Raw genomic sequence first — 25152 nt, 5'->3', positions numbered from 1 at the left:
ATTTGTTTGGACACCTTGTCACCATTCACTGCGGTTGGTAATAAGCGCGACTATTAACACCTCTTGCCTCAACTTTGCCGATTGCATTGTAACGGCGAGAGTCTGGGAAGGAGCATTTAGAAGAGCAGAAGAAATGAGTGTGTCAGGTAGACAAAAACTTTAAACGCACACGTCGAGAGGCTACCAAGAATATATAGCACATTGCGTACGGTAGGCTGAGGCAATTCCAGAGAGCTCTATGGAAAGAGAACGTGAGCTGCTTTTTTAGCGCCGGCCTGGTTGAGATCCCGCTGGGGTTGTCGTCTAAGTATGACAAGTTTTGGTCTGCTAGCTCTCATTTCGAAGCGAAAATTCGGGATCTTATGGATAACTTCGGCTGCATGTTTCTCTTCAGGTTCGCACGTTGTTTTCCTGAGTTAGCCTACAATGGGAGCTAATAACATTTCATGCTTAGCCTTTTATTGTCGATATTATTATGGAAAAAGCTTTTAACTGCGCAACCGAAGCGAATGTCCGCACACTTTAAAATTAACAGAAAAATGTGGCTAGCAGCGGAAAAATTTAAGGAATCAGCATGTGAGCAATTCGCAAAAATTGCGTTTAGTACACTTTGTGCAGCTAGTCGAGCTGTATAAGAGGCCACAGCGAAGGCCTAAAAAATTTCGTAGGCACTTATACCGTGAGCATTTATGTATCGAACAACATCTGTCATAAAACAAGATACGAGGAATTCATGCATTCTTGCTGGAAGTCGCACATCCGTGCTCTCTATTTCTTCACACAGCTTGCTTTAGTGTGGCGCCCAAATTTTGACCTGGATGCGTTAGCAGCCGAGAGCATGGTGACATCAAACTTTGTGTCCAAGCTGCGTGTAGTCATGAGCATACTGCAGCAAACGGTGCGTTGCGAACTCGGGGCACTCGGTAGAAAGAGTTATTTGCTTGCTTGGGATGTACCACATCTTCCTCTATTTTTTGCGCTGTTACGTTGTTTCAATACGCGTTACCAAGTCGCCACCTGCGCCACGTTACTACGTCTTCACTATTTCTCCAGAACACATTGTCCCCTTCTGTCAAGATGTTTTTATGTGAGCGTAACATGCTTGCTGTCGGGTTCGTAGTCTGTTGCAATGCACTGCAATATCGAACAAGTCTTCATGAAGTATTGGGGCTTCAGCCGTTTAGGTGCGATGTCTGTCCAGGAACACTTGGCTCAACTTACACACGTTAGAGGATAGGATTCCGACTGTCACTGCTGCAAGTACGGTCTCGGGACACTGAGAGATAACAAAGCTATGCACTTCTGTGTTTGCTGACTTACCATGGGAATTTTTGTCACCGACAGTACGTCAAAAGAATCTTGGAGCATTCGTCTAGCTCACACTTTTTAGCACTTCGTGACTCAAGACACAGAACTAACGATTGTACATTTTCTGAAATGAAAAATGGGGCGGTTAAGCTTGTGCATTGACACGAATAATTCAATCAGCCGGTGCTCACTTTGGCCCCGAAGTCTGACTCGTTCGCACGGCACTTCACGCAAGCCTGGGTTGAAGACATTGTCGCTTTGTCTGCCGTTCAGGAATTCTGAACTCCAGTTAGTTTTGGCAGCGACTACTTCAGTGCGCATGGTGACGGATATAATTCCTGCGTACGGAACATTCATATTTTATTTTCAACGTGCACACAATAATAACGCGGTATTCTAGCGATGCAGGCACCTTCTCAGCGTCCGTGAAATATAGATGCACCACTGTAAAAGCACTGTATCGAAAAGAATGCGCGTGGTATGACAGAATCACCATGCAAGAGGTCCACACCCTGGTAAATAGTGGAATTCTCTTACATGCACGAACCTGCAATGAAGATTTCGTGCTATACTTATCCAAGAGATCACACAAAGCTGCGCCAACGTGATTACGAGTGCAGAGGTGAATGATGCTAAGTTATGCAAGACAGTCTCGCGCAGAAACAAGGAAAATAGTGTCCGTCAAGCAAATGCCCTTACTCACCGATTTAGCACTCTATTGCAGGTGCGTACCATCTGGCCTCCATGCTTTTCTGACCTGAAGTTTTCGTTCAACCCAGCTCGAAGTTCCGATGTACAGGGTCCCCTCTTAGTTAGAATGCGCTAGCGCATGGCCGTGCTCTTTGGAGGGTCACTGCGTCCGAAACGGCTGCGCATCGAAGCGGAGTGGCAGATGACGCGAAGCACCACGTACAGGTACACCTTCTCCTGCGCCAGTTTGCTGCGATGAGCGACTGTGTCACAGGCGGTAGCCCTCTGAAGAGTGCGGCCATGCGCTAGCGCATTCTAACTAAGAGTGGACGACCCTGTACGTGTGGTGCGCATGGACATGGGTGTTAAAAGCTTTACTTCCCCCTTTTTTTTTTAACATCGTTGCGGTGTCAGAGCAATCTCGTTTTATTTACCAGAGACGAACAGAACTTGCACAGATTCGTTAATCTTCTGTGATAAAGAAGTTTGCCCCTGGTGAGAAGTTCACATTCACAGAAAAATATTTCAGCAGAGGACGAACTACACAGACCTCTATATATGAATTTCTAAGAGTTGCCAACTTGACTACTAACTCGACATTGCACCAACTAGCCCACGTGAAATCTTCTATCGGTAATGTTCCTCAACATAAAACATGTACATCATTCCTGAAAAAAAATTTCAAAATTGGAAAATTGGCATAGAAATATTGAAGCTAATGGTTCATTGTTCCCATAGTAGAAAAATATTTCTTTTATCCTGTTTCCATCGCTCGCATCAAGCAGTTAAGACTGCCATAGAAAACCGATGGGGAACGCTTTTGACAACAGCAAAAATGCTAATAGCAAAATAATGCAAGCCTGCCGACGAGAGCTCTGCGCATTCATTGATTGGTACAGTTAAATCTTAAAATATATAAAAAATTGAGATTATAAACCCTTTCCCGTTAAAAAATGCTTCTGTCCAGAATCGTTGGGTATGCATTAGGAAAAAAGCTAAGCATTTCAGTAGGGGCAATGCAGTAGGCTGGTAGAGAAAAGATCACATGGTTTACGTTTAGAGACGTAAAAAGAGGAGCGGGTATCTCAGAAGCGCTAGGACTTCATACGCCAAGCTAAATTCAAGAGAAGAAAAATATTTTGGGAATGATACAAAATGGGCAAAAAATACAGATGGTGACCTTTTATTTATTTATCCTATTTGCACATATTATCCGCCCTAACTCGGATCAACATAAGGGAGACAGTCCCCTAAGCAAACATAATTATAGCCATTCATGGCAGAGACAGTATCGGCAGATCAAACCAGATACGTATGCTGATATGCAATGGCCAGGGGTTGGTATAGGTCAAGACCATCTGGAGGAAAGTTTTCTCTCTGTAGGGGTTTAAGGTGGCAGGTTATGGTAGTAACTACATGAGAAAAGATATATTATTTGCGTCCGGCTATAGAATAGCGATTGTAGCAATTCAAGCTCTTTGATTCAATAATGGAACTGAGTGGGCGAGTCAATATCTTGCTGATGCGTAAGCCCATACTTATTGCAGAGTGTTCGCCTTCTGCATCAGAAACGCGGGAAAGAACGCTCTTGCGATGTCAGAGGCCGACAGGTCGACCGACGGCCAGCATCGAGAATCCCACGAGCCGGTCGTGCACAGTTTGCCGACCTGCACGGAGAAGGGTCGGAATTGCAAACCGGACTCACCCGCCCATCAAAGCAGCCACGATGAAAGCCGACCTGACAGCCCTGTTACGCGAACCGGCTCACGAGCCGCACGGCCGGAACAAGTGTCCGACGATGGAATTCAGCAGAAGTAAGCTCGGCGCGTGCTTCCTGATTTTAATAAGTATGTTCATTTTTTTTCCAATGGCTGATTTTTTATGTCGCGCTGCTCGTTCGTTAAGCACTTTTACGTGTTGGAGTGGAAACAATTTTTTCGGTACTTTCGCTCACTTATATTTTAACCCTGCTATTAACCCTGCCCCATATCTGTCGCTTTTCACGTCGAGGTATACATGCCACCATGATTCTAATTCTCTGACGCCGTATTTTGCACGAACAGATTTATTCAAGTTTTCATTTTTTCCTCGCACTGTAACAGATTGGAATGATTCTTTATTGCCTTTCGCCACACTTTGATGTTTATTAAGGCGAAAGCCTTTAATGCCTCATCGTTGTAAGCAGCAGTTGTCGACAGAAAATGTCACGCTTTTCAATTGGTCGAAACGGCCGTGACGTCACAGTGCGCGAATTTCAAACGGGCCAATTGTACTTTGCCTAGTAACCATGCTACCAATTGAAGGGATCGTATAGTGATGCTCCAAGTAAGTGAGGCTGAGCTTAGTTGATTGCTTAATTACCCAATTAGCCTAATTAACTGTTCTAGTCAGGCCATATCAATAAATAAAAACGAGTAGGAAATTCGTCGAGCTCGGGAATCGAAGCCCGGTCTTCGGCGTGCGATACGAGCATGCCATCCACTCCGCCATGCCAGCTCGATGGTTTGGAATGAACAAAGGCGCGTGCAGTGAATACAGTGTCTTCGCTCACTCTCATCCTCCTCCCTTCCCTTCCGGAGCGGTTTAGGTGTCCACCGAGGTATGAGAGACAGATACATTTCCTTTCCTCAAAAACCAATTTACCGATGAGCGAGGCGTAGAACCGAATGGGCAATGGCGTTCTATGGACTCCCTGGCAGCGTTGCAAGATGCTGTCGCGTTCCACTCTTAGAGGCGAAGCTTAACATCTTAACCACACATCAGTGACCACACTTTAGGTAAAAAAAGTGCCCCCCCCCCCCCCCCACGACTGAATTTTGACGGGTGTTCACCGTGATATGTGAGACAGTTACTGCGTAATTTCCTTTCCTCAAATACAATTTTCATTTCCTTCATTACGGGCCCTCTCTGTCTTCTTTCACTCCCACTTCCTCCCTTCCTCTATGGTGCGGTTCATGTGTCCACCCAGATGACAGAATTACTGCGCCATTTCCTTTCCTCAAAAAACGTTGCGTTCAAAGGGCAAGGCATCGCGCCGAACGGGTGGTGGCGTTCCGTGGACTCCCTGGCAGCGCTACAACACGCTGTCGCGTTCCACTCCTAAAGGCGAAGCTTAAGCGTCATTAATTAGCAGTTAATTAGTATTCAGGCATTAATCAGTAATTAACCATTAATTAGTGATTTGTCGTCACTTAGTAATTAGTACTCAATTATATGTGACGCCACCAGTGCCACAGAAGCAGCGAAAGTGGTTCGGAAAACGCTTTCGCCTCTACGCACTTTAGACAGTCAGAGTGCCCCTGAATTTTTGTTTATTAACTTTGTTATTATTGTTTTGTTTTTCATTTAACCTACCCTGCTTGGACCTGTACAAGGTTTGTAGTATTGAATAAAGAAAGAAAGAAAGAAAGAAAAAAAAAAGAAAGAAAGGAAGAATATCATGATGCTGCTCTCTCCTGATGAGAATGTAGTATGCCAACAACTGCGTGTTTTGGTGTTCTGGGAATCTTGTGATACCATTAAGTTGTACGAGACAGAACTTAGGAGCCTGTTGAAATCCTTGAGAGTTCATCGCGACCGCGTTCTATGCTTTAATAACACATCTAAAAAGAAGCGTCATAACGGAGGCACAAAGCAAGCTATATGGTAAACGCTGAAGCGATTCCACATGCATTACTTCGAAAGAGGACGCACTGTCGGGATAAGGGGTCAAAATCTGGTCGAAACTGATTAATACATAAAAAAATTGCACTTTTAGGTGGTGTCGGTTCTTGGGTAATATACACCCGACGTAGTGAAAAACGAGGCTAGAACCACGCAGCACAAAGAAAGAGGGAAAAGGAGAAGGGTTTGCGCTGCCATGAGAGTTGAGGTTTACTTTCTTTTAGAGCGCTACGCAAGCCAGCCAAGCGTACCGACTACTTTCTACACTATACAGACAACTTGGGTGAGTTCTCGCAGCTAAAGACGTGTTTTTTCTTTCAACTACCACATAGAGCACTTAGAGGTCGCGGACTCTAGCTGTGTAAAACCATAGGCTATGGTAAAACTTGACAAGTAGCCTAAAACTTGCCTACAAGATTCAGCGCGATGGAAAGGCTGAAGGACTCGAAGCAAGATTTTTCATGTTTCTGTATGCTCTGTAACTCTGGAAAATTTGCTCAATGTTGAACGCACTTCAGGTGCGGCATCTTGTCGAGAATACAGTGGAACCTTGCTATAACGAAGTTTAAGGGGCCCGGCGATTATGTCGTTATAGCTGTCGCATCGTTATAGCCAATGTTGACCGAGCTTCCGAGGAGAACAATCGTTCCGACGTTGTATTTTATTCGCCATAAATAATTTCGTTATAACGAGGTTTTGCCAGTTTGGACGTGAGCCCAATGCACGCTTTCTGACAGCCAGTCACCTGCAATCCTGGGAGTCCAAAAGAGGTCGCCCCTGAGCTCGTCCTCATCGCTGCAGCCGAGGCCTCGGCACAACTCGAGCCTACAAAGCCGAAAGTCCGAGGAGAGCACCTTACGTCCCGGTATCCGCAAGTGGTGGAGACGGTACGACCTGATTAATCCCTGAAAGTGTTAATCCGCATTTTGTATTCGGATACCATGAATGAAGGTTTAGAAACTCCCCAGCTTCCATATGTGAGAACGAAGTTCAAGCTGTACTGTATGGGACAGCTTCCTGCACGTAGTGTTTTCTTTCTCAGTTTAACATCAAAACAGGCCAAACTTTATGCATTTGTCTGACAGAAAACTTTTCCCCCAATTTCCGCATAACATGGAGAAAAAGTAATGATTGAAAATAGGTATCACCGAGAGCGCCACTTTATATATAGCTTTCACTGCACACTTCCACGATTAACTAGCTGGAGGCACTTCCTGACACCAACATAAAACGACTAGCGCTTAAGAATAACTTCGTTAGCCAAGCAGAGTCGATATATTGCCTCAGTTACTGCAATGCAGCCTCTCAGTGCCTGGAACATAGCCATGAAGTATCAGTTGCACTTTGCCGTACAGGGTGCTTCGCCAGAGAGGAATCAGCGTTGTTGAGTGAGGCATCCTAGTTTTCTTGCACCCGTGGATCCAAAACGCCGCATTGATTGAACTGCACACGGCAGTTATAGTTGCGGCTAGTTTTCAGGTACCATTTAGGGTTGTAGCAAAAAGTTGACTGGATATTGACCGTTGTGGTAATGGAAATGCCAACTACATCTAGGGTGTTGCAAAGGGACATCAATCAGGGTATTTAGCAAATCAGAACAGAGATGTGGTATGTTTGTGGCATTATGCGACGTCCACCGGGGTTTTCTCACGCATAGGTCGTGCCTAGGGCACGTAGTGTCTCTGCGTCTTGCGCAAAGGTAGCAGTGCAGGCAGATGAAAAGGGCACGTCTCTAAGAAAATAGGTAGCAGGAGATAGACATTATGAAAGCTCTCGCAATGTGCCAATTCAGAGGTAGCCATTTGCACGTTTGTCACTTTATGTTAGCTGATCTGAGGCATTGGTTCCAATCGCTTCCCCTGTGCTGTGCCATCATGCGACTTCTGTATTCGCAAGAAAGACAAGAAAGAGGCAGGAGGTCGCTTGCAGAATACCGGAGAAGTGATTAGGTTATAGATCACGCTGTCTAACTGTCCCCATTTTCGCTACTCCCGCGACTAATAACAAGTCTTTTTTCCTCTGTATTTGCAGAGGGGACAGCAAGGACAGTGGCCTCAGAGGTTCAAGACATGACAGGTAACCTAAACATCATATCTAACCATGACCGCGACAGCAGTGAGACTCGGAATATTTTGCGCTGTTTTTCATAATTGGCCTGACTACGCCCACTGCTGTGGAACTGCCTCTCTCACATCTCTCCAATTAACCCTGTCCTCTGCCAGCTGCGGCCATCGTATCTCCGCAAACTTCTTAATCTCCTCCGCCCACCTAACTTCCGGCCACCGCCTGATACGCTTTACTGCTTTTGGAATCCACGGCGTTGCCCTTAAGGATCTTGCCTTCGCATTACATGTCCTGTTCAAGCCCATTTCTTCCTCTTCATTTATTTATGCGTAGTTTGCCATTTTGCACACAAGGCTGTAACAACAACTTTAGTGTACGGTTGTTTATAACATCTGTCTGTGGTTTCCTCAAGGGCCCTTTCACGCTGCGCGTTTTTGTACAGCGAGTCCTCTTCAATCCTCGAAGCGCAAAAGCGACGTCCGCCGTGGGCGACAAGGTCCCGCTACAGCTCAAGCCTGCAACGCCGCAAGACCACTGAGAACAGCTCGCCTACAGGGGTTCGCAGGTGGTGGATGCGGTACGGCCAGATCACTCGCAGTACTCAGCTTTAATGTTTATTTATGTGGCATGAGACAAGGGTTTCATTCAGAGAGCACTTTAATATTGCTTTAACATTTCATGGGTGTGCGCAAGCGGACATGGAGACCGCCGTGTCTAAGTAGGAAATAGCAGGGCCAACTTGCCCACCGGGCTACGAACAAACTTATATTACCTCGCACATAACGAGCTTTTGTGTGCTGACCTCGGATATAACGAACCTTAGTATGTCACCTCGAATATAAAGAACTTTTGCGTGTTAACCTCGGTTATAGCGAACTTTCCTGTGCCAACCTCGGATGCAACTAACTTTTGTGTTGGACGTCGGATGTACATCGGATGCAACTAAGTTAGTGAGTGACCTCGTATATAAAAACCTTAGGGTACGATCTCAGATAAAACGAACTTTAGCGTGTTAGTCGCGAATGTAACGAACGTTTAGCTGCTAACGCATTCAAACGACTCCCCGAGGATCGCCTAAGAGTTTTTTTACCCCGAGAGCCGATAAGTGTCTATTCCTGGGTTTCGCGTCAGTGTAACAGTAGTAGTAGTAGTAGTAATAATAGTATTAGTCAGCATAAGCGGTGTGCAGTTGCCATGGGGTTCACAGGGCGGGTGGTTACCCTGGGAGAACGTGGGCGTTACAAGACCGGAGGTATGAGTAACTGAAGGGTGGTTACCACCGGAACCTTCCCAAGGTGATTTTTGCAGAATAAAGAAGGAGGTTATCGCTAAATAAGAGGTATGCGTAACGGAAGGGTTTCGACCTTGCGGAGCCAGCTGGAAGGTGTCTACTGTGGACGTAAGAGGGAATGACGAGACCAGAGGAATGTGTAACCGAGGGTGATTGCTACCGGAAGCATTCGGAGGGAGGTCGCCATGGAAGGTGGGTATGGCGTGATGGAGGAATCGCCAACTGGAGTAAGATTGCTGGAGAAGGACGAAGGTATGACGACAGCGCTGGATTGCGTAGCCGCAGAGGTGTTGCCAATGGAACCGCCCGGATTGTGGTTATTGTAGGAGAAGGAGTGCATGGCAAGAGAGTATGAAAGCGTGAATGGAGAGAGATTACAACGGGAACCATTCGGCTAGTGGCTATCGCAGGACGAGAGTAATGCAGATGATGAAGAATCCCCACAAGGAGGGTGGTTAACGCGGAAAGTAAAGGGTATGGCGACAGAGTTAGAAGGCGCAACCGTAGGGTGATTGCCATGCGAACCACCCGGAGAGTAGTTATCGTGGAAGGAAGAGCGTTACCCTAGAAGGACTAGGGTATAGCGATTGCAAGGAGTGAGCAGAATGACAGATGTGACGAGTTAGCATTATTTCACAATTTTCAAATAGCGCTTCAGGAACAATATAGAGAACGTCGTGTGTGTGCCCTCTATCGTTCTCGGCCCTGGTTCTGAAGTTTCACTGTTTCAAAATTGTGAAGGAATGTGAAGCCGGAGGATGCTTGCCATGGGAACGAATCGAAGAGCAGGTGCACCGTGAAATAGGGAGAGTATAGCGAGAGCGTAAGATTGTAGTAGGGTCCAGCTGCAGCGAAACTCGCTGCCTTAGTAGACGGTCAGCAGAAGTGGCTCCAAGCGCTTGAGAGGCGGACTGTAGAGGAGGGCTAGTCGAAGAAAAAGTATGCATGGAAACCTTAAAAGAGCGCTTTGTAGCTGTACAGATGTGAAGTCGTTCTCGTACTGTCTACCTCAATATAGTGTGAAATATAACTTCCTTAAAGGCTGTTGCTGAATCTGGCGTTATACAGTGGTCACTGGCTTGTGACCTGTTTTTATTCAAATCTTTTAGAGAATTAACATGCACTTTTCAATTTTTTCCTACTTTGTTTTGTGAGAGCGAAAGTCAAGCAGTGTTTATTGTGGCCTTCTCTACCTCTCAGCAGAAAATCTTTTATTCCTGAGGTTAAAGTTGACGTTCGCTTCAGGTTCTCTATCAATGAAGTTCTAAAAAAATTTCAGTCAGAAAATGTAGATCCTCAGAAACAAAAAAAGCAGCATCAAGGAGTGTGTTTTCAGAAATTCTCAGTTTAGTTGTCCACCGTATATGCAGGCTTTCAAACATGGCGTAGCAGCTCGGGCACGCTGGGATCTGGGCTTGCACGTGAGCGCACATCTGAAATGAGGCTGCGTCAGTGACACGCCAGGAAACGGCCAGGAAAGAAGTACCCCAAAGAGAGAGGTTTGGAGACCATGCTCACAAGCTATAAATATTCACATTTCCGCGAACTTTTGGTGAAGCGAGAGGAGCGGCAATAAAGATGCCATTAAAAGGAACTGCAGCATTGATGGTCATTGAACTCAATAACCCATCCGAATGAAAACCTCTCTCACGTCGGTCGTGTTTAAAGAGCTGAGAAATTCATAGCAGTGTAGCAATGAGCAGGCTAAAAAAATGGTACGTGCGTCAGCGGTCAGCCAAAAGCACTACTGCTGTGTTTTCTCCCTTTGGGCACATGTTATGTGAAACTACTTGTTGTCCTTGACAAGGACAGCCAACTTATCTAGAAAGCGCAATATTATCCTTCTCTACTAATTTTTGCAAGTTTTTCTTTTTCAGCTTAAAGTAGGTTGGATATGCAGGGCGGGGGGCTCTTGGTGAGGAAATGGCTGTTGGCTGCTGTAGTGTCTTTGGCGATGCATACTTCATTACCTTAAGAGATTTTGTTTTATGTTGACCTGTTTCTTTTTTCGAGTAAGCGATAAATGCCATTTTCTGGACCGGCTGCTTGTGTGATAACCGCCGTGCAAGAAAGTCGTCATGTAGCTCCGTCCTAACTGATGAGTGATATAGCGTCCTTTAGGGGATTCGCCGAAGCATGAGCTCTTCCCTTTTTTCTCCAGACTTTGGGGAAACAGCGAAGACAAGACCCGAGGAGTGAGCTACATAATGCGCATATACGAACGGTGAGTGCGCCTGCTTCGGTTTTATGCGCACTCGTGCCTTTACGCTATTGGTAGAAGCAAAATAATACAACATTGAAGTACTATAGGCTAAACTCGTCACTCGTAGTGAAAAGTCACGTGAATTGGTCACCGCACTTCTGTGGATTTCGAATATGAGCAAAGATGCCTAATTTTGTGAAAGGAAGCCAAAATGCCAGAATATGTAGCCGCTGCGACTGTCAACGCTTTAGTTAATCCCTTCATCTGATAATATTAGTGCCGTACATTAACTTTGATCAGAGCTTCCCCATCCCATATTTACCCATTCCAAACTGGAGGCAATGTGAACTGCAGCTGTCAGAGGAATTTCGTAAACTCGGAAAAAACATTCATTAGACTAATCTCCCACAGATGAAGCAATCTATTTAAATATGCCCATCAAGCAAGTGGAGCCATATTTGGCGTTTCAAAGTGTATAGCCAGAAAGACATCTGCAATGATCCGGCATTACTACTTTATTGAGTGACCTGTGAAGAATATCATTATGGTACAGAATGCTAATTGCTGCAGCACTAAACAAATAATTGTTAGATTGCTATTGGCGGTGTGCAGCTTATAACTTGATAGGTTAAGTGTGTATCGCGCGCCATGACTTCAAATGTCATGAAACTTCGTGTGGCGTCGGTAAAAATAAAACAGCCATGAAGTGCGAAAATTCGTTTACTGTTATGCATTACGAAAAAAAATGGCGGCACTTTCGTTCACCCCCAGGCTAGTAAAATGTTCGATCCCTCTTTCTTGCCCGCGGAAGAGCAGAGTGCAAGGCTAACGAGCCTAGGAGCACATTACCTTACATTTTACCGCAGACAGCAGAACGTAACTGTCTAGCGGATGAACACTGCCGGGCTCGATTCTCATCGATCCGAACGTCATTCATTTGCTCAGGGTGAGGAGAGGGCAAGAGAACACGACAGAGTGATGGAGAGTTTAGAAAGTACGGCTCAACCAACTACGCAAGTCCGCCTACAAAGCGTTCTTATTGGTGCTACAATTTACACGCATGCACTTAGAAGCAATAGTGGCTTATGTAACAGAAGCAAACAAAATATTGGGTATACATTCACATATCTTCGAAAATTGGTGTGACTGTGCTGAGAATAAAACCTCCTTATGTGCATTATACCCAGCCACAGAATGGTATAGAGCGAGCAAAAAGCAATCATACAAAAGTACATCATACAACAATCTCAATGCGAATTGCTTTGGGATGGGGTTCATGAAGCACATGAAAGGTTTCCACACGCATACAGCATTTAATCTTGGCACCATGCACTTACCAAGGAAGCAGTACATGTTAAATTTCACACGCGCCACTTTTTGTTTATGATACAGTGCCACTAAGTGAGGTCGCGAAAATAGGGAGTGCCCCTGCTTGAGTACTGCACGGGTGGGAGCGAGACTCGGCCCCCACGTTGTGCAATGAAGGCGGTCGACCAGTGCCTCAATAAAGCCGCCTCACCACCAACCGGCAGTTCTCCCTCCAAGGAGACCCATACAATCAGCCGTACGTTTTTTAGCACACGGAACATGGCGCGCTGACGCTTTCCGCGAATTTCTGTCACGCCGCTTCCAAAGAACATACATGGTTTCTGCGATCTAAATGCGCTCGAACACTGAGCGCCTTCGCGAATGACACTGTCGCGGGAGTTATCTAAACATGCGATAGATTACTAACCACCAAGTCTGAGCCACAACGTATTCTTCGAGGGCAAGCTCGAATTGAGCACTACGCCCCACTCGGCGAGGCGTTCCTTTGCCGGGAGTACATTCCACCGGCAATGTCACTTGAAGTCTTGGACTTCTTTCAGCCAAACATGGATCAGAATAGCTCTTTAGTCCTTTGAGACGTTTTGGCTGCCTATTATTCATTAAAACGACTACGGTGGGTGAGGTAGCACGCAGATATCCCAGCAACCCCACTGTTTCGGGGGGCACATATTGCAGGCTTTCTGAAAAACGACCTACTACCTTGTTTCGCAATCCTCCACACTCTTGTTCGCGTGGGCGGTGGTCTTCTTGACTCATAGAGAGCCTGCCTTGAAGCTGTGCCGCCTGCTGTACGCGGGCCTGTTCGCACTGTTCCTCCTGATGTTCGCGTACTTCGTGGTTCACACCCTGAAATCCGGCAAAGATGTCCGCGTTCGCACTCCGATGGGGCTCGTCGACGGCATACAGCAATTCGTGCTGGAGCGGAAGGTCTTTTACTACCTGGGCCTGCCGTACGCCTCCAAACCATCACGCTTTCAGCGCGCCATGCCCCTTGTCGATCAGTTCCAGACGAACTACGTTGTTCCCGAGCGCCCGAATGTCAGGTGGGTGTCGCACCATTCAGCGCGACCTACGTGAGATCTTGATGGAATGCATTCATGATACCGTCATGCACTTCTCTACGTGCTGTAAATACGGGCACATGTACAGCCCTTGCCAAGAGCGTCTGGCGCTCAAGGTTCGCCTTCAAACCGCGTTGCAGGGCACTTACGGTATCCGCGCAGCGCCAAATTCCCGGAAGATGGAAATACGAGGTCTGTTAGAAAAGTATCCAGTTTATTTTTTTTTAGCGAACACCTGATGGATATGAAACAAGCGCGCTTGCATCAGCCGACCTTGAACCTTCGTGCGCATGCACGAATTTTTTCCGGCCTTCTGATAGCGTCAGTCGCTGGGACGCAGCGTTTGAGTGAGGCAGTGTGCAGTGCTCTCGTCGGTTTTTTATTCCAAGGGAAATGGCGGAGTGACAGGAGCAGCGCTACTGCATCATATTTTGCCAGAAACTGGAGGACAGCCAAATGGAAACCACTCGGAATATTCAGTACGGCTTTCGGTGAAGATGCTATGAGCAGCACACAGATTAAGCAGTGGTACAATTGGTTTAAAAATGGCCGCACATCGGTGGAGAGCGAGCCACGCTCTGGTCGGCCATCAAGATGCCGAAATGACCGGGTCATTGCCGAAGTGAACGCTGTGGCGATGCGGGACCGTCGTGTGACTATCCGAGAAATTGCGGAGGAGGTGGACATCAGCAATTTTTCTGCACGTTCCATTATCACCGAAGATTTGGCCATGGAGAGAGTTGCGGCGAAATTCGTGCCGAAGCTGCTCACGGTGGAGCAAAAGCAGCTTCGTGTTGAAGTCTCACAGGACATGCTAGATTCCACAAACAGTGACCCCGACTTCATCAACACCATAATCACTGATTACGAGTCTTGGGTGTACGGGTACGACCCGGAAACCAAATCCCAGTCGTCACAGTGGAAGCATTCCATGTCACCAAGACCAAAGAAGGCCCGCCAAGTGCGCAGTAATGTCAAAGTGATGCTGACAGCTTTCTGTGACTCCCTCTGTGTGGCACACCACGAGTACGCACCCCACAGGGTCAAACAATGACCAAAGAGTACTACAGGGATGTCCCCCGTCGCCTACGTGGTGCTGTACGGCACAAGAGACCGGAGCTGAGATCAACAGGAAATTGGCGCATGCATCACGACAATGCTCCTGCACATTCCTCGCGCTTGATTCAGACTTTTTTGGCGAAAAACCAGACTCGGCCAACTAGGCCAAATGCAAAATATGTGCGCCAACACGTTCCGTTTCATTTCGCATTCGATTCAGGGCTACGGTTTCAAGGTGAGGCTTCATTAAAGATCGGTAAAATCGATGACTGGGGGACTTAATGTTAACGCGCTATAAAATTTTGTGCCGTTTGATGCTCCTTAAGATTGCACTGCGAAAGCGGTGTGTTCTGGATCCCTTTTACAAGGATGGAAGTTGATAAAGACGACCACATTCAATGTACAGCACGAGAGAGTGGCAATTAAGCCCGTGGGGTAGCCGGTTGCGGAAATAGCGTAGGGCTCTCTTGCAGTGGTCAACAAAGCTGACTTGTTCGTGCCGCCGAGGGTTTGAAACCCAGCCGCGGTGCAGTCGCGGCCATATTTATTTCATTTCAGCAAGTCTACCTGGCATCAGACAAACTGAGAACAGGTTTTTTTCGCGTCTGAATGAGATTGAAACATGCTGATGCATTGAACAGAACTACCAAGTTTCGCCTGAGAGTTTTTTTAAGTTTATCTGTTAGAAGCTAACAAACTGTGCATTGACCTTCACATTCACGTTGTTAGTGATACGAACGATGACCTTCAACATGCATTTCACTCGAAGAGTGAAACGAATTGCGTTCGACATGGTGCCCATTAGACAACCAGCGGACTTACTTTAAATTAAATATTAATCTGTTTTGGGAACTGAAAAATTCTAGTAACTACATAATTGAGCAGCAGAAGGCAGAAACACGGGCTGCCTTTCATGGTATAGAGACCTAACTTTCAATAGCATAATGGAATCATAAAACTAGCGAAAAAGTGTTGAATGCATTCCAGGAAGTAGATAGCACCATGTGCCCAGGTCACACAATTGGTTTGATTTTCGCGCGCTATGTGCGAGAGGTTGCTTCCAAGTGTGGAGTTTTTGCACATCATCAGGGAAAAAGTCCGCCACCTTCCTTAACGTTAAGCGCATGCTTGAATACAGTAAAAAACCGAAAACCAAGTTGAGGGGCGTCAACTGAGCGTTATCCAGTTTCAGTTCCCTCCATTATATATTCACTTGAGGCTTTACTCATAGCTAACCATAGCTGAGGTTTCTTCGGCACGCCTTCAATATTGCTATCGGCCAGGGAGATTGCTTTTCTTCGAAAACATCTCGTGCCGTCTACACAAGATAACGAACTTACGTAAGCTCCTTGGTGGTTTCCGTTTTGTTTATATGTCCGATTTTGCCTAATAAAATTCAGTTGATAGTTGCGCTTCGTCCACTGTCTCGTATTGTGATTGTAATACTCGGAGCGTTTGTACTACATTTTGAATATGTCAGAAATTGGCTGCTATGGCAAAAAGGTACAGCATCCGCATCGCGAGATAGAGTACCGTGGTTCGAGTCCCAGTTCCGCGCAATGCTCCATCGGGTGAAAAATAAACCGCGCGTTGATGGAATTGCATAGCCAGGCCGTTGGTGTGGCCTGATCTCGGTGACCAGAAACGACAACGCATTCCCTCAGTAGAGCAGGACTTGACCACCCTGGTGTAGTATTAGCCACAACCTTCCGTGAAGAATCAAATAACCCTCGGCCCTCAGTCCCCAGCGGCTGCGGAGCAACCGGCAAGGCGACGATCAGACCTGTGACGCATCGGAGGATGCTAAGAATCTGTCTCCGGACAGGCCGCCATAGAAATCTTAACCTGGAAAAGTTTAACGCTGGAACCATATCCAGTGAGGCTAGCCTAGTAGTGCTATTTGAGGAACTAGCGAGTATTAAATGGGATGTCATAGGGCTTAGTGAGGTTAGGAGGACAGATGAGGCGGATAGAGCACTAAACGGCGGGCACGTACTGTGGATTAGGGGACAGACGAGAACTAAGTGTGGGATTGCTCATGAATAAGGACATAGCTGGCAACATAGAGGAGTTCTACAGTATTAACGAGAGGGTGGCACCTATAGTAATTAGGCTTAATAAGAGGTACAAGCTGGAGGTGGTGCAGGCCTGCGCGCCTAGATCTAGCCGGGATGTCGAGATCGTTGAAAGCTTCTATCAAGACGTGGAATCGGCAATGAACTAAGTAAAATCGCGATACACTGTACAAATGGGCGACGTCAATGCGAAGGCAGACAAGAAGCAGGCAGGAGACCAGGCGGTAGGCGACTATGACATAGGCTCCAGAGACGAGAGACTTATTAGTAGAATTCAAAGAGAAATAATTTACGAATCATGAATACCTTCTTCCGGAAACAAAGAAACAGGAAGTGGATGTAGAAGAGCCGCAGTGGTGGGACTAAAAATGGAATAAACTTCATACATTGCGCTAACCCTGGTATTGTGCAGGATATAGAGGCCCTCGGAAATGTGCGTTGTAGTGATCACAGAATGGTAAGGTCTTGAATTAGCTGATACGCACCTCAGAAGGGAACGGAAGAAATTAGTTCAGCGGAAACCCATTAAGGAGTTAGCGGTAAGAGGGAAAGTCGCGTATGGCGCAAAGGAAAATGCCAACTAATTTATAAAGATTATCAGAGTGTGGTCAAGGACAAAATCCAGCTAACAAAAATTAATTACCAGAACCGGTCACGCATTAGAAGAAGCCTTCAATTTCGAGTCGACTGGCCATTCTATGCTGTTTTTGAATAACTGCTGTGACCCTTTAGCAATCCAGTCGTGAAACGCTCTTCCGTGAGAAGACTACTGATAATTCGTCCTAGCTGTGACCTACTGACGCCATCCATCGCATTCTAGTCAACCAGACTGTAGACTCATTACGCCGTGGCTCTCTTGGTCAGTTATTCGTCCAAAAGAGAGGAAGAGAGGCAGCAGGGTCACGACCAGACAGGGAACTTGGCATTGTCGCCCATTTTCAGACTATAAATTTGTAACCGATAGAGTACGCCAACAGCTACATGAAGGAGATATTTTAAAAGAACACTTTGTGCAGTAAAGTTTGACACACTCAGCGCTACATCCTGATTTTCTGTCACGTAATCACACGGCGTTTCTCTACAGGAGCTGTGGCTTCAAGCGCTGCAGGAACAACTGAACTTGAAGGACCTAAAGGCGGCGTTTGAAAAGACACGGAACAAAACACCTCCAGGCGGGGACATTTGGGTCCGTTTCCTTGAAGAACTCTTGGTTCGCTGTCCGACCGAGCTTTTCAGTGACCTCGTCCGTGACATTTCTTTCCTGTCGTATGGCTTCGTCTACGTGACAGATGTGAGTGCACATAGAAACATACGAGTGAGCGCCATGTAAGGCGAAAGTAGTTGGAAGGCCCGCATCTGGTTCCGTGGCCTTGCCCACGAGGCCTGAAACATTGTGTCTGTCGATTCTCGAAACAGCGTTGGGGCACTGACGAGCAAAGAAGCACGCAAACCGGGCGCTGTGTGCTTCAACGTCTTGTCTGAGCACGTCTCTCGCGCGTTTTTTTCAACTACACTTTGACCTCTGACAGTGTCTCATTCTCTGCTTTAGAATACTTGTGACAAAGTGGAGCCTGTCAATGGACATTATTGTTTATACTCTTGCTGGGCATAAACATAAACACAATTGGCTGGACGAAAAAAAACGTGCTTTTCTACGACTCCATGCCTTTAATCTTGAGGCAAGCAGATACGCGTTGACGAACAAAAACGATCAATTCAACATCAAGACGTGTAGTTCAATCTCTTCGTGGGCACCAAAGGAAGGGGGCTGTTATAAACAAAATCCTCGATGGCAGCACAACGATATACTAAGAATGTCATTGTCAAATTCACTAAAGAGCAGATCAAGGAGGTGTATGCTTTGTTCAGTCACAATAACCCAGCTCTCACAACCCTGCAACGTCTCGCCAAGCACGACAAAAACCCGCCTGGATATATAGGAATTGCCTTTTGCAGTAACGGGCTGCACAATGCACGACGCTTCAGGGGGTACCACAATCAGTTCACGTATGCTAGTATTTAGGAGGAATTATAGCAATACCGGCTTCAAACTATAGTGCTTACAGCGAGAGATAAGTTCTGGCTGATGGAAAGCTGCCAATGACACACTTATGTCAAAAACCAGCTGCGGTTGTTCACAAATTCAGCTAATAGTTTTTTCTACAAAGTGTACCCTCTTTGTAGTTTCCTCTCCCATATTGGAAAGACCCTTACCCCCGATCTCCTCTTCCAGCTGCCCACACGGGAGGTAGCTTGCACAGGCTACTTGTTTTGCAGTATTCGCCAAGCTTCTCTGTGCACCTTCATGGAAGGTCAGTCATGAAAAATGTGGAAGTACGTTCTGCCGGGCAGAGCTTCAACAGTATACCAGGCTCGCTCTGCCTCCAATATTGTCTTGTCTTGTGTGTTAACCTGCCCTACTTTGCGTTTAACATGGACTATGATACCAAGGTGCTTCGCTGTGTTTCATGAAATTTACATTGCTCCTACTTGGCACATATTGAAGTAGACATGAAAGTTTTGTACGCTTGTGGTTAAAAGTTTTGTACGCTTGTGGTTAATAATTGCTGAAGAAATAGTGTACACATTGGAACTAGAGCGTAGCGCCTAAGACTGTCACACCGACGTGTAATCGGCATGCGAAAGTAACGTTTACTTCCACAGTTTGTAGATAATCTAGTGCATGGACCCCTTTTCTTTTCCATTTGTCCTTCAGACTGATCCTACAAACCGTAACACGCCGCCGAATCCGTTCCCCGACATCGACCTCCTGTTCGGCGTACCACTAACGGCACCGAACCACATGTATCCCGAATGGCTAAAGCAAGCAAGCCTGCTGTTCATGAGGGCATGGTCATCCTTTATGAAGACAGGGTATGCAATCGTTTTATTACTTGCAATGCAGTTCTTGCTTTCAGTTTCTCTGTCTGCAATGAAGAGCGTCTGGGCTTAAGCCTGAACCGCATATTTAGAAAATTTCAGCGGAGCGCGCTGCACAGAGCACTGCAACGAAGATACATGGTCTATTCTGAAAGTAGTAGGACTCATTTTTTTAAACAAAATTTATTCAAAAGAATACTACAAACGATTACTATTTTTCAAGGTAGCACCCTTCCGAACCTACTCGCTGCTGCCAATGAGTTTTACAGTTTTCGTACGCCTCCAGGAACGCCTGGACCGGAATGCTGTTTAGCTCCCTCGTCACGGCCTGTTTAACCACCTCTACCGATCCGTGATGTTTCCCCTCGAGCGTCGATTTTATTCTCGGGAATAGAAAAAAGTTTGGCGGGGCCAAGTCGAGGCTGTAGGGGGGCTGAGGCAGCGTTGCCGCCTTGTGCTGGGCAAAAAATCGGGGTCCTCATTCAGATGATGAAGAAGATCCTACCGGTTGGCCTTTTCCTCCTCTGACAACACTCTCGGCACCAACTTCGCGCATGCTTTCCTCATGGATAAGTTTTCTGTCACGATCTCAAAAACTTGGGTTTGAGGAATGCTCAAGTCATCAGCAATCATTCTGATACTCATTCTAAAATCACTGTTAAGTAAATGTTTCCCTCGCTACACATTTTCGTTGGTTTTGCTGTTCAAAGGGCGTCCGGAGTGGTCGTCGTCTTCCACTCTTTCCTTACTTTCTCGGAACAGCTTGTGCCACTCAAACAACATCTGATCTACCCATGCCAGTTTCACCGTAGGCCTCCTTAATCATATCGTGAGGCTCTTTGCCCGTTTTACTAAGATTTACACAAAATTTGATCGCGTATCGCTGATCCAGTATAAACGCTCTATGATTCTGCGTGACGAGACGTTTCGACAGGGGTTCACAGTACAAGCGAACTGCTCTCTTCAACGGCCGAGAGCCGACTGACGATTTTCCCCAGCATTCCCAATATCCCCCTTCAACGATCCTGCACTCGCAGACCACCTCTGCCCGTTCGCTCAGGAAAAAACCAGTCCTACTACTTTCAGAACAGACCCTGTATGTACCTTTTTGAATTCAGCGACTATAGCAACGTTACAGGAAAAGGTTTCCATGCAATATTTCAAAAGTAATAGGGCTATCATAGCAGCGTAGATTAAGATCAGTATTTCTGACCACGGTTTGACTGCAGGAGAAATTTTTAAGTGCACAATATATTTTAAAGACTGCGGCCTGCAAATTACTAGTCTGTGCGCTGACTAACTTGCTATAAAAGCTTCCGCATCCCTAATGCTACCACAAATCGCCGTCTGTTTGTGTTCATCATTCAAAGATATCATCAGATGTTTTCTAATAGAATGACTTCCGTAGGGCCGGGCGATAAATTCCTGACCTAGTGATCCACAGCATGATCAGCAGTAACTTCCTCTGATCATTCAAGGGTTTTGCCCTGATCCGGTTGTGCCATCATTAATATATGGAGCTAAAGTGACGGTGCCGCATCGATTTCATTGAAGGGCGGGTAAGAGCGCTTCTCTGCATCGGCGGCGATAAACATGATGCCTCTCACGAAACGGCACTGTGGTGAATTAGAAGCGAGGCGATTAAAACACTCTGGCAGATTTCGGTTACGCACTCCACGGCACATCTCTTCCGCTACTCGGTTGTATTCCCTATGAAGACAGCATAACAATGTACTTAAGTGCATACTGCAGCCTCTTAGAACGGGCGAACGCGGACAATCTGACCGATGCTTTAATGTATGAGATGTATTACACGGTTAAATATGCACTTCTCCGCGTCAACCATTCTTCTCTGCCTTGTGGGCGTCTTTTGAAAAGGGCTCATGTTGTGTGCTTTCGTAAAACTGAGCACGTTTTTAAGTTATCTTCTCTTATTTGTACCATTCAGCTGAAAACAAAAGTTTCAAGGGTTCTTTTCTTTACACGCAGCTTTTCGCATTCGGTTCACGTTTTTTATGCTAGTCGCCTTAGTGTTGCTCTTCCGAGGCGCCCTCTCTTACAGCCCACCGCGGCGGCTCTGTGGCGTGGTATTCGCATACTTATGCCAACGCAGCAGGTTCGATCCCAGTAGAGGCAGCCGTATTTGAAGGGAGGCGAAGTGCAAAAAAATTAGGCTGGTTTAAGCATGGCTTCAATCTAGTTATACGAGCGAAAGCTTTGTTATGCGTGGTTAGCCTGGCGTCAGCGGCGAATAGTTGACGCGCTCGGACCGGCGCACGCTTCATCCATGGCGAGATGGAGTGGCCAGCGCCGGCGAAGCAGCGGTTAAATCACCGATACTCAAGTGGTACCGCAGCTGCGACACCTCTCCGCAGCGGGTCACGTGTCCTGGCGTCACAGGACGCACCTCGGCTCCGCCGGCTGCAGGTCAAACGCGTGCCACACTTGACCTTGGGAGATTGCCTCGAGGAATAGAGCTTTCGCTGTTGACGCCGTGTGCTTTGCGAAGTCAGTACAGTTAAAGAAACCCCAGTGGTCAAAATCAACCCTAAGACCTCCTCTAAGGCGACTCCCATAGCTCATGGGTCGCTCCTGGACATTACACTCTGGAATTAATTGCTATATCTTACACCATACCGCAAGACCTCTTCTTCACGCACAGTAATCACACTTTTTCCTTCCTGAAGTTGCACATATACCAACGCCATCTCGCCGAGTGGACTGAGGAAAGGCGCGTATTAGTGGACGCTGCCGATTACTCTGGCTTGCTTTCTTCATAACCTCAATTTCGCTTTTAAAAACATCAGTTCCACTATGATGCGCCAGCGCCATTCACTTCCGCGTTTTTAGGCCAGCAAACATATCAGAACAGAGATTGTGCTGCTTTAGGATGCTCCTTGCGTACACCTGAGCTCCATGTCATTCTCGATGCTGCAGGAGACTGCCCGCCGTAAACGGCGAGCCGTGGCCGGTCGTCATTGAAGACACACCTAGGACGGCCCTCGAAGTCGTCATCAGGGACGGATTCAGACTCTCTGCTCCCACCCGATTCGTCGATAAAACGTGCGACCTCATCAATGAAATCCTGAAGAAATCTGTCAGGGACGAAAGCGGCGAACCTAGTGATGTTCTCGTGGAGGGACGACATGTGTGACATAAGTGTGTGCCAGTGTCTGTTTTATCATAGAAGGCGGGGGGTTTTATTGTTGTATATCCATTCCGACGCTTTTATCAGCAATCTTCTGTTTTTCTTGCGTTTCCTTACTGACGGGTACCCTAAGATCTGTAAGATTTATGAGTATTCGTAGTAATGCATTTGCAATGCAGAGGAAAGTACAGTGAAGTATTTCAGCAACTATTGTTTTTCAGAATTTCCCCCTTCCATACCTTTTCCTGATGAAAACAGAAAAAAAGGGCAGTCCAATTAATTGTTTTTCACGCATCTGAGGCTCGAGCGAACATTGATAATTTTATCTCATCAAGAATTGCTCTAGAAACTACGATTCGATTCGCATATGCGTAATGTAAGTGCTTGCTGGTTATATGTTTTTTCGTTATTAGGACATGACACTAAGACGGCGACTTCCTCTAGCGAGATACTTTTACCGAGGACTCGATTATTCATGCATATGCATGATAAGAATTTACATACACGATTATGCTTTCAGACATATATGACACAAACTAATTTGGTCTCTTTGTGGAATTTATAAAATGTTTTGTTCCTAAAATGCTGACTCATGAGAGGTTTCATTGCGGATTGTGGCTTTATAAATAGAAGGTGCTTGTAGCTGCAATTAAATAAAAAGCTATTGATGAAAGCGTGCGCAATGGAATTTTCTCTTCATAAATGAAATGTACGGCTGCCATCTTTTTTGTCTGAAAGCGCTCCACAGTGCCGTTGGGGTGATCCCGAAATGCTTCAGGGGGCGTGCTTTAAAGTGGTTTATTTCCCTACCCTTTCTTACGCCCTATTAGTTTACTTGTATCTAGCTAGCGACGTGAAAATGGGACGTGAAAATCTAGCTAGCGACGTGAAAATCGCTTCTGTGTAAATGGTCCAGATTAGAAAGGTAGTGATTGTAAAGTACCCCTTGAGTTTCTAAGCAATCAATTTGAACGGGCTTCGCGCTGCAAAGGAACGTTCTTTCTTGAAGTTTGCTTGAGAAGTATAGCGACAGTTAACTGTGACGTCAGCACGTTCCTGGAAACACCTTGAAAGGAACAGTCGCAAGTCTCATAAATGTTTATTCACCTTATTAGGAGATTACATTCGAGGAAAGAATAATGTTGCCGGGAAGTCTTCACTGCCCTGTTACTGTTTTGTAGCGCGACACTTGCAAACTCGCAGGCTTGCGTAATTTCTTTTTCTGACGTGACCCTCAAATGGGAAGTTGCTTTTCTTTTTTGAGCAGAACATACACACATCCCAGCGCAGGTATAATTTCAAACAAGGATAACTCCTCTTAAATGCGCGTACAGTGCTCGAGCGCTTCACTCCGGAGCAAGGAAAGCAACATTTGTCGACCATTTTCGGTAAACTGGAACGCCTGTTTGGCCTGTATATTTCAATGGGGTCCGCGGACTGTTCCACAATCATTGATCAACATTGGGTGTTGGAGTTCTTCTGGGCTCGAAGAGTCACGCACTCACCACGTTTTATTCTTTCCGCCGGTAGGACTGAACGAAAAAAGTCGGCAGAGGCATTTAATACTGCTTACTTGTGAGAAGGCTTTAGCCCACCCGTTCACTTTGCGAGCGCAGACGCCATGCGCTGCCGCATGGTGTAACCCGATGCCACGCAGGTGGCAATGGGTTAAAGCCCATATATGCAGAATTGGCCTTTTTCTACTTAAATCATAAATCCTTGGGAGTCATCCTACCACTTCTGGCGCAGTGGTGCAGCAGTTAAGCGGTGCGTCGCAGTCCAGGGATGGAATGTGCTGTTACTGGTGGGAATTGTGGGATTCAGGCTGTTCCGAGCAACCTAACGTGACCAATCATTAATTTAACTGCCACCTGCCAGGTTGCATGTTGAGGACATTTTTTATGGGTACCATAAAAGCACTACACATGTGCAGTATATGGAAAATTGTGGAAACAATTGCACTTTATATATTCGATTGTGTCGGTATCCATCCGGATGTCCATGCAAGCACTTTCACTCTACCTGAGGCCCCAGGGTTTAGACGTAACAATGGTGATGGGAATGACTCTGCTGAGGCCGGACGGTATCAAAATGCGATTGGAAGATTGGTGGGTCAAAAGCAGAGAGGCGACGTAAGATTCGATGTTTAGGATTAAAAATGTATTTAAAGAAAATGACGAATAAATAGACTGATTTATAACACCAAGACAAGCAAAAAAAAATCACCATGGTAGCAACTCACCACCCCGTTTCAAAGTGGACGTTCCTGTCTTCCATCCATCATTGGTCGGTTACACTGCACATAAATACGCCCGAAAGCAGAAGATTGGGCAGAAGTTTGGCAGTGCATCGTTTCGAAATTCTGAGGACGTAGAAAAGTA

At 46.3% G+C, this 25152-nt stretch overlaps 1 protein-coding gene across 1 annotated transcript in view; it reads left to right on the top strand.

The window, feature by feature from the left end:
• The first annotated feature begins 838 nt into the window (after nucleotides 1–838).
• LOC149362750 (uncharacterized) overlaps nucleotides 839–25152 on the top strand; it is a 56149-nt gene continuing 31835 nt past the window's right edge. The window contains exons 1-7 of the mRNA XM_089568374.1: nucleotides 839–898; nucleotides 6399–6526; nucleotides 7693–7737; nucleotides 13307–13586; nucleotides 17828–18034; nucleotides 19460–19617; nucleotides 22561–22771. Of these exons, the coding sequence (XP_089424500.1) occupies nucleotides 839–898; nucleotides 6399–6526; nucleotides 7693–7737; nucleotides 13307–13586; nucleotides 17828–18034; nucleotides 19460–19617; nucleotides 22561–22771 (1089 nt within the window). The remainder of the gene's footprint in view (nucleotides 899–6398; nucleotides 6527–7692; nucleotides 7738–13306; nucleotides 13587–17827; nucleotides 18035–19459; nucleotides 19618–22560; nucleotides 22772–25152) is intronic.

The sequence above is a fragment of the Amblyomma mixtum genome, chromosome 2, assembly GCF_055824585.1.
Source record: "Amblyomma mixtum isolate Tamu chromosome 2, ASM5582458v1, whole genome shotgun sequence".
Lineage (NCBI taxonomy): Eukaryota > Metazoa > Arthropoda > Arachnida > Ixodida > Ixodidae > Amblyomma > Amblyomma mixtum.
This window is presented reverse-complemented; position numbering and strand designations above follow the sequence as displayed.